This window comes from Carassius carassius, chromosome 39, assembly GCF_963082965.1.
Source record: "Carassius carassius chromosome 39, fCarCar2.1, whole genome shotgun sequence".
In the NCBI taxonomy this organism is placed as follows: domain Eukaryota; kingdom Metazoa; phylum Chordata; class Actinopteri; order Cypriniformes; family Cyprinidae; genus Carassius; species Carassius carassius.
This window is the reverse complement of record NC_081793.1, coordinates 25,880,499-25,894,818: the sequence shown is the minus strand read 5'-3', so window position 1 is coordinate 25,894,818 and position 14,320 is coordinate 25,880,499. Positions and strand designations below refer to the sequence as shown.

At 36.1% G+C, this 14,320-nt stretch overlaps 1 protein-coding gene across 2 annotated transcripts in view; it reads right to left on the bottom strand.

The window, feature by feature from the left end:
* LOC132121688 (transcription elongation regulator 1-like protein) overlaps positions 1-10,005 on the bottom strand; it is a 99,637-nt gene extending 89,632 nt beyond the window's left edge. Inside the window, exons 1-4 of one of the 2 annotated variants that reach the window (XM_059531381.1) lie at positions 9,498-10,005; positions 8,064-8,396; positions 4,647-4,793; positions 1,886-2,066 (exon numbers count right to left, since the gene is read on the bottom strand). In XM_059531381.1, coding sequence (XP_059387364.1) covers positions 1,886-2,066; positions 4,647-4,793; positions 8,064-8,327 — 592 coding nt within the window. In that variant the 5' untranslated portion in view covers positions 8,328-8,396; positions 9,498-10,005. The remainder of the gene's footprint in view (positions 1-1,885; positions 2,067-4,646; positions 4,794-8,063; positions 8,397-9,497) is intronic. The other variant, XM_059531380.1, reaches the window with a different exon arrangement.
* Positions 10,006-14,320: the final 4,315 nt, after the last annotated feature.

Sequence of the window (14,320 nt, the reverse complement as noted above, 5' to 3'; positions counted from 1 at the left end):
ACTTGTTCACTGTGAGTAAATTTGATATATTAAGGAGTCACTTCATGCGTTTTGACCAATTGGATCGCTGGGTGTGTGTTTCACACTAGGTCACATAAATTTGTCTCCACAAAATGGATCTGATCTAGTATTCCCGTGCTACAGCTCGCTCATTTTCAGAATGCAGAGCTTCCAAACTTCTGCATGCTGATGTTTCTTTAAAAGGTCTAACCGTAAGTTTACTATAGAAAAAAAAATAGCTAAGCAAAGTTGTCATTAAGAAGAACAACATTTTTACATAGTTACATGGAGAAAGCTTTGAATTGCTACTGCTGCCTGAAAGATTGCTTGAGTATTTAATTAAACAGAATGAATCCTTTCCAAATTGGTCATCGCTATTTTGATCATAAACAGCTGACAAATTTCCCACTTCTGAACACATTACTGTAAATCACACATCACTGTCACCAAAAGATGTCAATGATTTAACGAGAACATCTTGTGTTTTAATGCCAATTATGGCGAGAAAACAAAATTCTTTCATTTGCAATAAAAACTTTTTAATGTGAAAACGAGTACTGTATCTTTAAACAACAGAACTGAACTTTATGTCTTTCTGTACTAGTCATTCGCCGCCATCTTTGTGAATTATGTTTCTCATTGAGGTTCGAGTTTCGCTGACCTGTTTGGGCAATTCATTAAAAAGAATGATTCCTTTCTCAATCTGGCTTCACGATGTTTTAAATTATCAGCCAACTGCACAAATACCAGAGCTGAAACTTCCCACTTCTGAACTCAAGGTGCTCCAGTAAGTCACACATTATTGTTATTGTGTTTTTATGCCAGTTTTGGCCAAAATATAATTCAAATGCAAGCATTTTCATACATCACATTATAAACTTTTTGTTGCACTTTAATTGTCAGTAGCCACCATCTTTGCGAATTATGTAAATGCTTTTTTCTCGCTAAATTTAAGCATGAAGGTTCACCCCCCAAAAAATTAAATAAAAATAATAATAGAATAATAAGGTATAAAACGAATGATGAATAAAATCGTACAATTTCATAAAGATTCCAAAAATGTAATATAGTTATAAATTGCCATGAGATTGTGTTGGTCAATCACTGAACAATTAATCTTAGTTCTATATTTCCATTCTCTTCATTTTCTGGTCATTGTGTAAATAAATTTGTTAAATCACATGTAAGTGTATTTTTCTGCACTATGGAAATGTCTTAAAATTTATTTAGAATGCATAATAACAGACAAAGAGGGATAAAATGGACAGCTATGCTCATTTATAGAAACGCTTCAGTTTAACATGCATAATTCATTATTTAAAAGGTACAGAGTTCAAAAGATACTGCAAAACAGGAATGGCCATAAGAAGCATGGTGTACAGTATAAAGTGTGTATACATTTGTCAGGTTACCAGAATCAAATAGCATAATTAGTTTTACTGCATACTCATTATGGGTCTTCATTTACGCCTTCTTAAGCAGCCTTCAGTGCACAATCTAGTTGATTAAACCACACTATGATTGAAAATGAGCTGAAATGTGAAGTCATTTTGGGTTCATTTCATAAGCACAAATCAAACCGCCTCTCTTCCCACACACAAACACACAGACAGAGGGAGTGACAGCCTCGCTTCGGGTATTTGCTCCGTAAAATCTCAGCTGACAATCCTCTGATATTATTACATCAAGTTAAATAAGAAGATTGAAGTTACAAAGGAAAAGCTGTTTTAAAAAGAACCTAGAAGATGAGCCTGAAAGAGTCTAGAGAGTAAATAGAAAACAGGATGCGTTTTTATAAAGCCCTCTGATGAATGTTAGCCAAACAGCGAGCCAGAATCACAAAGGTAGGAAAATGGGTGCTGGGATCATAAATTCTTCCTCCTACCTGAAATGCGCCTGGGTGTCAGCAGTAGAGTGTGGATATTCCTGGAGGCTGCAGCTGGCCTACATATGCTCAACGCCGTTTGATTTGTTCTCAGCAGTGGCTTTTCCTGAAGCTGGAAAATTCCCATTTCCTCTGGACTGATCCAGGTGGTCTCAAGAGCTAAAGTGTTGTTTAGATAAAACTGCAAATGAGAAAACCGAAATCAATTACAGGATGATGAAAACTCAAAATTTCCCCAGAACAGTTGTTCTTACATGCCCACTGCCACAAAGGGGATATGAGTTTACACCAGAACTGCATTTACAATGAATGGGAAGTTATTAAGTTGCATTGATGCTTTTGCAAACATTCCTACATTGGTTAATCACATCTCAGAAAAAAAAAACAATCTGATAAAAATAAGAAAGTTGCCTATACATGTGCCTTCTTGCATTCGTTTATATTATATTATATTATATTATATATATATACAGTACAGACCAAAAGTTTGGACACACCTTCTCATTCAAAGAGTTTTCTTTATTTTCATGACTATGAAAATTGTAGAGTCACACTGAAGGCATCAAGGGCTATTTGACCAAGAAGGAGAGTGATGGGGTGCTGCACCAGATGACCTGGCCTCCACAGTCACCGGACCTGAACCCAATCCAGATGGTTTAGGGGTGAGCTGGACCGCAGACAGAAGGCAAAAGGGCCAACAAGTGCTAAGCATCTCTTGGGGAACTCCTTCAAGACTGTTGGAAGACCATTTCAGGTGACTACCTCTTGAAGCTCATCAAGAGAATGCCAAGAGTGTGCAAAGCAGTAATCAAAGCAAAAGGTGGCTACTTTAAAGAACCTACAATATGACATATTTTCAGTTGTTTCACACTTTTTTGTTATGTATATAATTCCATATATAATTCCACATGTTAATTCATAGTTTTAATGCCTTCAGTGTGAATCTACAATTTTCATAGTCATGAAAATAAAGAAAACTCTTTGAATGAGAAGGTGTGTCCAAACTTTTGGTCTGTACTATATATATATATATATACAACCCGAATTCCGGAAAAGTTGGGACGTTTTTTAAATTTTAATAAAATGAAAACTAAAAGACTTTCAAATCACATGAGCCAATATTTTATTCACAATAGAACATAGATAACATAGCAAATGTTTAAACTGAGAAAGTTTACAATTTTATGCACAAAATGAGCTCATTTCAATTTTGATTTCTGCTACAGGTCTCAAAATAGTTGGGACGGGGCATGTTTACCATGGTGTAGCATCTCCTTTTCTTTTCAAAACAGTTTGAAGACGTCTGGGCATTGAGGCTATGAGTTGCTGGAGTTTTGCTGTTGGAATTTGGTCCCATTCTTGCCTTATATAGATTTCCAGCTGCTGAAAAGTTTGTGGTTGTCTTTGACGTATTTTTCATTTAATGATGCGCCAAATGTTCTCTATAGGTGAAAGATCTGGACTGCAGGCAGGCCAGGTTAGCACCCGGACTCTTCTACGACGAAGCCATGCTGTTGTTATAGCTGCAGTATGTGGTTTTGCATTGTCCTGCTGAAATAAACAAGGCCTTCCCTGAAATAGACGTTGTTTGGAGGGAAGCATATGTTGCTCTAAAACCTTTATATACCTTTCAGCATTCACAGAGCCTTCCAAAACATGCAAGCTGCCCATACCGTATGCACTTATGCACCCCCATACCATCAGAGATGCTGGCTTTTGAACTGAACGCTGATAACATGCTGGAAGGTCTCCCTCCTCTTTAGCCCGGAGGACACGGCGTCCGTGATTTCCAACAAGAATGTCAAATTTGGACTCGTCTGACCATAAAACACTATTCCACTTTGAAATAGTCCATTTTAAATGAGCCTTGGCCCACAGGACACGACGGCGCTTCTGGACCATGTTCACATATGGCTTCCTTTTTGCATGATAGAGCTTTAGTTGGCATCTGCTGATGGCAAGGCGGATTGTGTTTACCGACAGTGGTTTCTGAAAGTATTCCTGGGCCCATTTAGTAATGTCATTGACACAATCATGCCGATGAGTGATGCAGTGTCGTCTGAGAGCCCGAAGACCACGGGCATCCAACAAAGTTCTCCGGCCTTGTCCCTTACGCACAGAGATTTCTCCAGTTTCTCTGAATCTTTTGATGATGTTATGCACTGTAGATGATGAGATTTGCAAAGCCTTTGCAATTTGACGTTGAGGAACATTGTTTTTAAAGTTTTCCACAATTTTTTTATGCAGTCTTTCACAGATTGGAGAGCCTCTGCCCATCTTTACTTCTGAGAGACTCTGCTTCTCTAAGACAAAGCTTTTATAGCTAATCATGTTACAGACCTGATATCAATTAACTTAATTAATCACTAGATGTTCTCCCAGCTGAATCTTTTCAAAACTGCTTGCTTTTTTAGCCATTTGTTGCCCCCGTGCCAACTTTTTTGAGACCTGTAGCAGGCATTAAATTTTAAATGAGCTAATTAAGTGGATAAAAGTGTAAAATTTCTTAGTTTAAAAATTTGCTACGTTATCTATGTTCTATTGTGAATAAAATATTGGCTCATGTGATTTGAAATTCCTTTAGTTTTCATTTTATTAAAATTTAAAAAACGTCCCAACTTTTCCGGAATTCGGGTTGTATATATTTTTTTTTATTTTTTTTTTTTTTTATTTTGAGATGAACTATGGCATTCTTTACAGGTTTTTTGATATTTACACCCCAGAACTAAATATAATCAAATACCATGAATGCTTCCTTTACCTTGTAGTCAGGCACACGTTTTTCCACCCAGCCCTTGTTGTAGTGTTGAGGCAGGACCGTCCGGTATACTTGAGGAAACACTGGAAGTAAATCCACACTTGCAGAAGGTTGGAAACCCAACACATGAGGCCTGGCCGGCATCTCCCACTGGGACAGACAAGCAGAAGAGATGTTTCTGAGATTACCACTGAGATCTTTTCAGATCCATCTCATTAAGAAGAAGTGAAGAACTGAATCAGACCTGGGTGGGATGGAAAGCTGTCGAGAAAGCATTTTAGTTACAGGGAATTTATGGGAAAGTTATGGAAGTCTTTTTGGCATAATAGATGCTGTTCTTCGGCTATTCCACCATCTGTTGATTCCCAACTATCAACACAAAACATTAGATGTTTTTCCTCATAACACTGATGACAGCAGATATTTCTGGAACAGGGAAGGTTTAATTATTACAGTTTTACATGATGACCACAATCACAGTCATGTCGGTAACTTTTTTTGTATCTCATTCAATAACTACAGAGAAACCACTTGTTAGTGGATCTGTACTGTGAATGATTGGGAAATTGACTTCTTTTACTGTAACATCCATGAAGACTTTTCTTTGAATTCTTTATAGTGGAAAAACACTTTTTTTAAGTTCTAAAAAGGAATTTTAAAAAAGTTATTCACTTCTCTCTCTCACACACACACAGATTTAGGAACTTTATTCTTAATAGTGAAATACTATCAGTGTTTGGGTTTGTTGTATCACCAGCGTAACAATTTGGGCTGCAACGGCCATCTTTTATTTTCATAAATGTAAAAATATGATGACCTGAAGGCCATGTAAGATCATATTGATTGTTGGATGTTGTTTTTTTGGCTATCCTTTAAACTTACTATAAGCACACAACAAGTCAATATGAAATCAAAACTGGCCTTTTTAAAAACCCATTCCTGATCCAAACCACCTTTCAGTACTTTAATATAATTTTCAGTATCACTCAAAAACACATCATATTACAAAGGACAAATGGGTTTTGGACATCATTACATGTCGACTTTGAAGCTAGGAAAGTTCTCTGCTGATTACTCTCAATATCTGTTTCTTCTGCGTTCAGAATAACATCCTGTTTTATCATGCTCAGTTCTGCGTCAATGCCTCTCTGCAGTAGCAGTCAATCAAAGGCTTCTGAAGGCTGTCTGCAACTCAAAGTCTCTGTTTAAATAATATACTCTTTCCTCCCACTGTTTCTGTCTCTAACTCTCTCTCTATCTCTCTGGTTCCAGTGCAGTGCGACTTGAGTTCATGCTTGCTGGCTCCTCTGAACGGCACTTTAATGATGTGAAAGCACAAAGTTCTCAATGCCAGGGCTGTGGAGCAATGGTGATCATGCCTCTGCCTGGCACAAAGATTAAATGTCACGCTGAGTTTGAGTCGTGAGGGGGAAGAAACCGAAGATGTGAGGGTCATCTTGAGCACAGTGCCTCTAGTGATGAAGCAGCGGAGCTGATGGGAGGTAATGCATAGAATTTAGATTTTCTGCTTTAACAGTGGCATAAGTTCTCCAAAAGTGATGTTGATAAAATGTAATCAACATCAGATATTGTCCTGCACATTTCAGTCCTTACTGGCCCCATTATTAGGCATATTCTAGCAGCTGCCAGTCCTTTAAATAAAATCGTTTCAAGATTTAATCAAGACCTTGAATCATTGTATTAGAAAGACACCTTCACTTGGCTAATTCATTATCACAGCAAGTAAAAATGCTCAGACGAAGAGTTTTGTGTGTGTGTGTGTGTGTGTGTGTGTGTGTGTGTGTGTGTGTGTGTGTGCCAGTGATTTAAAACTGAACTTAGTGATGTGAACTAATCTTAGTTCTGTTATTTACAGCATATTTGTATTTACTGCACAAATGGTAGCTGCATATCATGCACAAAGTACTATAGGATCACTGGCTAATACTACAAAAGCTAATATTTTTTATTTAAAAAAACATTTTGGGGTTATGACCTTTGACCTTTGGCCAAAAAGAAAACCATTCATGCTGCCTTTTTCTGCCTCTCAAGTCATATTTACAACTGGGAAGACATAATGTTGATATCCAAATTGGGCAAAACATATGCTTTCACTACAAGAACTATTGCTCTAGTGATTTTAGTTTTGTATTTTATCCCCACAACATATACATTGATTTTTCTTGACATTACAGTCATATGTATTTACTGTATTTAAATGGCCATTTGATACATTTTGTTTGTATTTTATACAATGAAAACAGCACTTATTTGACTGAAACTTGATGACTAGATAACTGTCTAGATGTGAATGTGTACAATGGAGTGGGTAATGTTTGTATGTTTGTCAAGGAAAGGGATGAAACTTTTTTTTTTTTATCCTTTGGATATTAAATATGTTTAATACATATTGGCTTTAATAAGATTTCCCCAAGAAATTGGCAAGAATGAACCTAGTGTCCTCCACGATTTCTATTGTCTCCAACAAGAAAGCATTTGAACATGACAAACTCATAATAGTGACTTCAGAAGTGGGAAATAATACATTATAATACAATAAAACAATATTATACAATAACTTTTCACTTATCCAAATCATCAACAGGGTACTGAGTAAAACGTTGAATTGAACTGTATCTAAACATTCTACGTATTCAGATAAATTATCTAGCAATAATTAATTATTTTCAGGACATTTGCAGCCAGAACTTAGATTAAAGGCAAAAACTATATTATGGACACAATCTTATCCTTAATGACAATTGTAATGCATTTTAATTGCATTATGTAACTCTGTAGAGAAATGTCCTAAAGCCTAACCCTTAGTAAAAGTCCAAAACAATTTTTTTTTTTTTTTTTTTTTTGACAAAACTTTCATATTGAAAAACTTTTCAAAGTCATAGTGAAAGGAAGCCCCTAGGAGTTTTCCATTTGATTTGGTAGAAGCAAATGTTTTGGATGCATGTGATTTATTATACATAGACTTTCATGTTGTCATGCACACCATATCAAATATCTACATAAATTCTGAAATCCTCATTCAAATTAATAATAGAAGACATTAGTCTTTGAAAAGTAACGATGATCTCCCAAAACATTGGGACTGAACATCTAAGTCTATATTCTATATATTGCTATCTTTGTTATCATATTCATTATAGCTGCTATTATATATTTATCAGTTCGGTACCTTTACAGAAACAGAGCCTTAATATACACAGTAAACAAACCAAAAGCAACTGTGGCAACAAGGAGATGAGAAAGAAACCTTTATGAAACAAGACTTGGTCTTTGTAGGCTATATTTCAGTAATGGGTCATCCATTAATTCATTCATTAATTGTAAGAAATGGCTCTTTTAAACTCTTTAAAATGTTCAGTAGAAAGTGGGTTTTTTTATTTGCATGTGAAGCCCTGTTACCTGAACACTGGGCAGACTGAACTGATTGATGTTCGCGGGTTCCGCGGCGGCAGCGCGCATCACGGGCACAAACGGATCGCAAGACATCTGCCATCCCGAGACCGTCTGAATCACCGGTGGAGGGCGAGAGGAGATGAGCACGGGAGGAACAGAACCCACCCTACACATTCCGGAGGTGGTCGGGACCATCCATAGCCACGGAGGAGCTTCGGCGCTCACGTGCCACAGCTGAGGCTGAGCTTTAACGCGCTGGACCGGGATCATTCCTGCTGCATCCTATACAGATCAAAAGAAGGATGGATGAAGAGTGAAGAAGCTGTCTGTGGAGTGATACTGGGGGGAAAAAAGCTGATAGATAGATAGATAGATAGATAGATAGATAGATAGATAGATAGATAGATAGATAGATAGATAGATAGATAGATAGATAGATAGATAGATAGATAGATAGATAGATAGATAGATAGATAGATAGATAGATAGATAGATAGATAGATAGATAGATAGCGCATATTTATCCGCGTCTCCGATTTAAAAAAAATAATGATTTTATCATACTGGGCCACTGTCTGTACATATTCCGTGATTTATGCATGCATGAATTATTATTATTATTATTATTATTATTATTATTATTATTATTATTATTATTTAAAAAAAACTAATAGTAAGCTATGTGTAAGCGAATGTGTTCATTGGGTACAGACAATCTTGCTGTAAACATACAAAACTCATTATGTTAGGGTACTTTGATAATCAGAATATGTACAAAAAATACGCCCACTGAAACATAATAAAGAGCCTCCCCTCCCAAATTCTGCAGCACATGCATGCGCATGGGCTAAAACAGGTGGATGCAATACACAAAAATGTATATATAAATATATGTGTACAAAATAATAATAATAAATAAAAAAAAATTATTTGTAATTTAAATGGAAAAAGTTATTCAGACTCGTTCACTAAAATAACAAGTCTGCGCCTATGAAACTTCTAAAAATAATGTTTTTTTTTTTGTTTTTTTTTAACTGCACTGTCCAAAAGTCTCTGAAAGTTTATGGATATTTTAGCACATATTACAAAAGCACAAAAACGTATATGCATAAATTATATTACATGCATAACCAGAACTCAAACATCACCACAAGACAATTCTTACATTAGCCTGTTTTCTCCACGCAGATAATCCTAAACCTGCTACCACGAGAATCAGAATCTGATAATAAAATATATATATATATATATATATATATATATATATATATATATATATAATTATCTAAACAGGCTCCCTTCCCAAAAGCTCATGCTTCGATTTACACAGAAGCAAGGCTCTTATCAAGGGCTTTTCTGTGTAACTTAAACGGAAAAGTTAATTTGTGTGTGTGTGTGTTTTTATTTGTAAGATACACCAAATATTAGATCCAAACTCACCTACTGTATGAGGGGTTTGAAGAATCCCTTTAGTTCAACATAACTTATGTCTGTTAGTGTTTCGTTGGAAATCGATAAGTAACGCAAAATACAAGCAGATTAATTAAAAATGAAACTGTATTTGCAGACGAAGATTTTTAAGAATATCCGGTAAGAATGGTGTCCAAAGCGCAGAGAATACACGGATCTCCGTGCGTGCGTTCACGCGCCGTGGATCGCGCTCTCCATGTGCACGATCACACCGGCGGGTTGTTCATTTCGCTCACAAGAGCTCCGTGGGAATCTCGTGGAAACCTGTTCACTGTCAAGCCGACGATTCGTCAACCTCCCGCAGTGGTGACTCGGAAAGCATCGCAAAACCCATCCCTAATCACATTATAATCCTCTATTTCTCATTCATGCTTGTAGAACTTGTGTTTGTTATGTAGACAATCGTCGTGGATGAACAGATAGCCTAACAGATATGCTCTGTTGAAAGTCCTCCAGCTGGCAGTCCAGACCGGGTGCATTTGCTTTCTGAGCGGATCTGATGGCGCCGTGCGCAGCACAACACAAAGTGCGTCAGGACGCGCAAAGACGCACAACCGCACTCTGATGAGCTGGGATGATTAGAATAGTGTGACAACTGTTTTAAACTGAAGAGAATACAGTAAAATCGTGTAACCAGTGACACGATTTACCTTGTTTAAAACCTACATGATAGTTTATTTAACCCTAGTGTTCTGTTTGGGACCCCAGGTATATTTATTTTTATTTTACATTTTTTAATTATTATTATTTTCATCTGAAATTTGCATGGCGTATAGAGGCTTTAATATTCAAATTAATTATACAAAAATAATAATAATCTGCCAGTTTGTGATCAGATCAGAACATTAGAATATAAAATAATAATCTATTTAAAAAAAATTACCTTCAGTATTTTACTTGATTAAAATGGAAGAAAAAAAACATGCTAAACTTCTGAAATCATAGTTATTTATTTTAATCTAGCCTATTGTTACTTCTGTTCATAAAACGGGTTAGGGTTAGGGTTAGGGTTAGCTTTGTCATCATTACAGCAGTTGTACCAGAGGAAATATCTTAGTCTACATGGGGAGCCTTCCAGTATTGCCTTGGCCACTGGGGGGCTGGAAGGCAAACAGCTTTTCTTTTCTTTTCTTTTCTTTTCTTTTCTTTTCTTTTCTTTTCTTTTCTTTTCTTTTCTTTCGTCTACGGTGACTTTGAAGCACAAGTCATCATATTTTTCTTATACCACCAGGGGGATGTTTGTACAGCCAAATAGAGGGAAACCCGACTGGGTGTCTCCCGGTGTGAGTGGATTAACCATCCTGTGAATGTCATAAAAGGCTGTGTGCAAACAATAATGATAAATAAGTGGATTTGACATCCCAGTCTGTGTTCGGAGTCTGGTGACAGGTGTGAATGGTGTTGTGGCTCAGGGCTGGTGACTGTTCCCACAAGGGATTTCCATTATTCCACATTATTTCCATTGTGTCCTTGAAGTATGTACATGACATAACCCTATGTTTCTATGGATTGTCTTTGTAAGAAAGCAAAAAAAAAAAAATGTTATCGTTGATCAATTAATTTGGCACAAGGTTTGGCTCTGTGTAGTAACAGCTGCTCTATGTGAAATCACACACCTGATGGAATTTGCCACCTATTAGAGAACCTTTACTGATGAGATGTGCATTAATTATCGGCCGATATTTATCGTTCACCCCATTGCTATTTTTTTTCTTATTTTCTTTTATATAAAGCACTTTGAATTACCATTGTGTATGAAATGTGCTATATAAATAGACTTGCCTTGTCTTGCCTTAAGTATATGTACATCATTACTTGTATGTCCCAATCTTCTGCAATATGTGTGCATTTAAGAAAGAATGCCAATGCTGTTTCCAAATGTTCTTTATTGTCAGTTGTATTACACAGAGGAGATTCTACATAAAGTTCATTGTGGGGAAACCTTGTGGTTTAATTTTTGCCACCCTTTTTCAGTGGGGCAACAATATCAGCAAAAAAGCTATTCAAAAAAGTATCTTATGCTCACAAAATTAGGCTGCATGTATTTGTTTAAAAACACAGTAAAAACTGAAATATTATAACATTTTTTTATATTTATTTAATACAATTTATATATATATTTAAATTACAACTTCCCCCCTTGCTGAATAAAAGTATTAACTTATTTCAAACAAAGTAAAATAAATGAATAAATAAAAAAATAAAAATAAAACAACTTACAGACACCAAACTATTGAACAGTAGTTGAACTGTAGCAGTAAACAAAGACTTTTGATAGCTAACTTTTGCTAGTTTCATAAAACTTTCATTGTAACTTCTGTGTGCTTTGCCAAAAGTCTGGTTCTTTGTTGTGCTTTTGTGAATTATTTATCATTAACGGTGATAAGCGGTCCAAATCAATTTCTTACTAAGGTAGGATTCTCAAGGTCTTGGAGTGGGTGATAACTCAACAATTTGACTTGACATTGAGGGAAGCCCAAGGCCAAGACTTCTTAATTTTCTCCAACAAAAATCTTGATTTTCATAGCTGTGTGATCTTACTCCCCTGGCTCTCCAGCAGTTCTGTTTCATGTCCTTTAAAAAATAGATCTCTGTTCATAATTAGGGACTGTTGCCCCTTCCATCCGTCCTCCTAAATTGGTTGGAGAAAATGGCTGGATACCAGCGGCTGTCCATGGTACAGAATATGGCCCTGCCAGTGCTGTGGCGATAGAGATTATTTGACTTGGGCTGTTCTGTTGTGATATTCCAGTTTTGGGTTCTGCCGTAGGAGTTGTTTGGATCATCCGCTGCTGTATCTCTGAAGGGAAAATCTGGATGCAGAAATGAAATTTCTCAACCATTTCTGATTGGTTAAAACCTCATCCTCAATCACACAGTGTGTCTAATGCCTGGGGCTGGTCTTACTTTAGATTCTGTGAGCGTGAGAAAAGCATGGCAGAATATTTTGAGCATCACAAAAATATTCAGAAGTCAGATGCCACAATCACCACCTTAGTTACCTGAGCAACAGTAGAGGCTGATAACAAAATTATTGACACATGGACATTCATTTATATTTTAATAGTATTAAAAAGAGACACAATCCATTGTAAATGGTATCTTACCCAGAGGAATTGGCTTAGCAAGGGCCCCGCAAAGACTATTGAAACATATTGCCTTGACATTGAAAGGCTTTGTGGTATTTCTTTCAGAGAAAACATGAATGTTAATGTCCTCACAGCTGGACAAATGATTATACTAAGACAGAAAGCACGGAGAGGTTAATTACAGGGGCAGTCTGGTGTATTTATGGACTGGCCTGGACACAATTACATACTCTTGTATAATTTAAGATTCCTTAAAGCACAGTGGAACGTATTCATGAGAATGCTTTTGTGTTTAGTGCACATTAACAAAATAACACAACTCTTGCTACAAGAAAAAAAAGTGTATGGTTTCTGCACCATCAACCATTGGAACTGGAAAGAATATGACTGTTTACAGACAGGTTTCCTAATACTTCTCCCATATGTCATTGGTCAGACAAAGAAGAAACAGTTAAACAGGGTGTTCAGTTGAGGAGTGGAAAAGAAAGGGTTAAAATTAATAGAGCTTCATGACATCAGCTGAAAGGAAAATAATTTTAATATTACATTTAATTGTTCACATTAAGGCTATGAAAGTGCATAATGGGTCAGCAGCTTTTGAGGTTTCCTGTCAGAAAAGAGCATGTCTACTTAGAATATATTAGAGAGTCAAAGGATGGACGGATGGAGTCTCTAGGACTCCAAACAAAAAGCATCAGTGTTAACAAAACATGGGGTTAAATGGCTGTCAATAGTTATTTAAAGTTATAATTATTCAAATTATATAACGAAGAGGGCCTCCTACAGGGTTGCAATATGGAAATTATTTAAAGTAAATTATATTAAAATTTAATGTGCTGCTGTAGACTTCTGAAGACCACAAATTCATCACATTTAATTATATTAACCTATTCCCACATCTAGTTTATGTTCATCAAAACAAACATTTTAAACCAAGCATAAACAAGTATAATGCTGAGTTATTGTCAGTGATTTGCTGTGCATACTGCCTGATGGAGTCATAGCCTGAGGATACCACACTTCCTGTCATTTTACATGTGTGCTCTGATTATCCACAAACCTCCATTAGAGCGCACTTGGGAACCAGTTAGAGGTTTTCCATCTGCTCTTCTTGTTTGTTGTCATGCTAGATTCTGGAACAGTAATATTATCAACACTGGGGCCATATTAAAAAAGGGCTTGTTCATACCACAGCTGCCGCAGGCACTGGAAAATTGATGTACCGCCTCTCCTCTTCAGGAAAGTGTTGATTGTGCAGGAAGGATCCTCTGACATCTAGGATGAAAACATAGTGATGTGGAAGAATTGGAAGAGAGCATTGACAACAATAGGTAATGTTTCTTGTGTAAATTCAGCTTTGCATAACCGGAATAAATTGCATTTTAAAATATATTCAAATAGAAAACAGGTATTTTAATAATAACATTTCACAATATAACATTTTTTTACAGTTAGTTTTTATTATTATTATTAAATGCAGTTTTGGCAAGCATAAAATGCTTATTTTAAAAATATGTTACATTTTACAGACTCAAACTTTTGAATTCAATTCACTTCAATTCAAGTTTATTTGTATAGTGCTTTTTACAATACAAATCGTTACAAAGCAACTTTACAGAAAATTACGTTTATTTAGTGGTAGCTTATAAGTGGTGACTGTCAGTTTGTGCACGTATGACAGGATTTTTCAGAAAAATGTATACA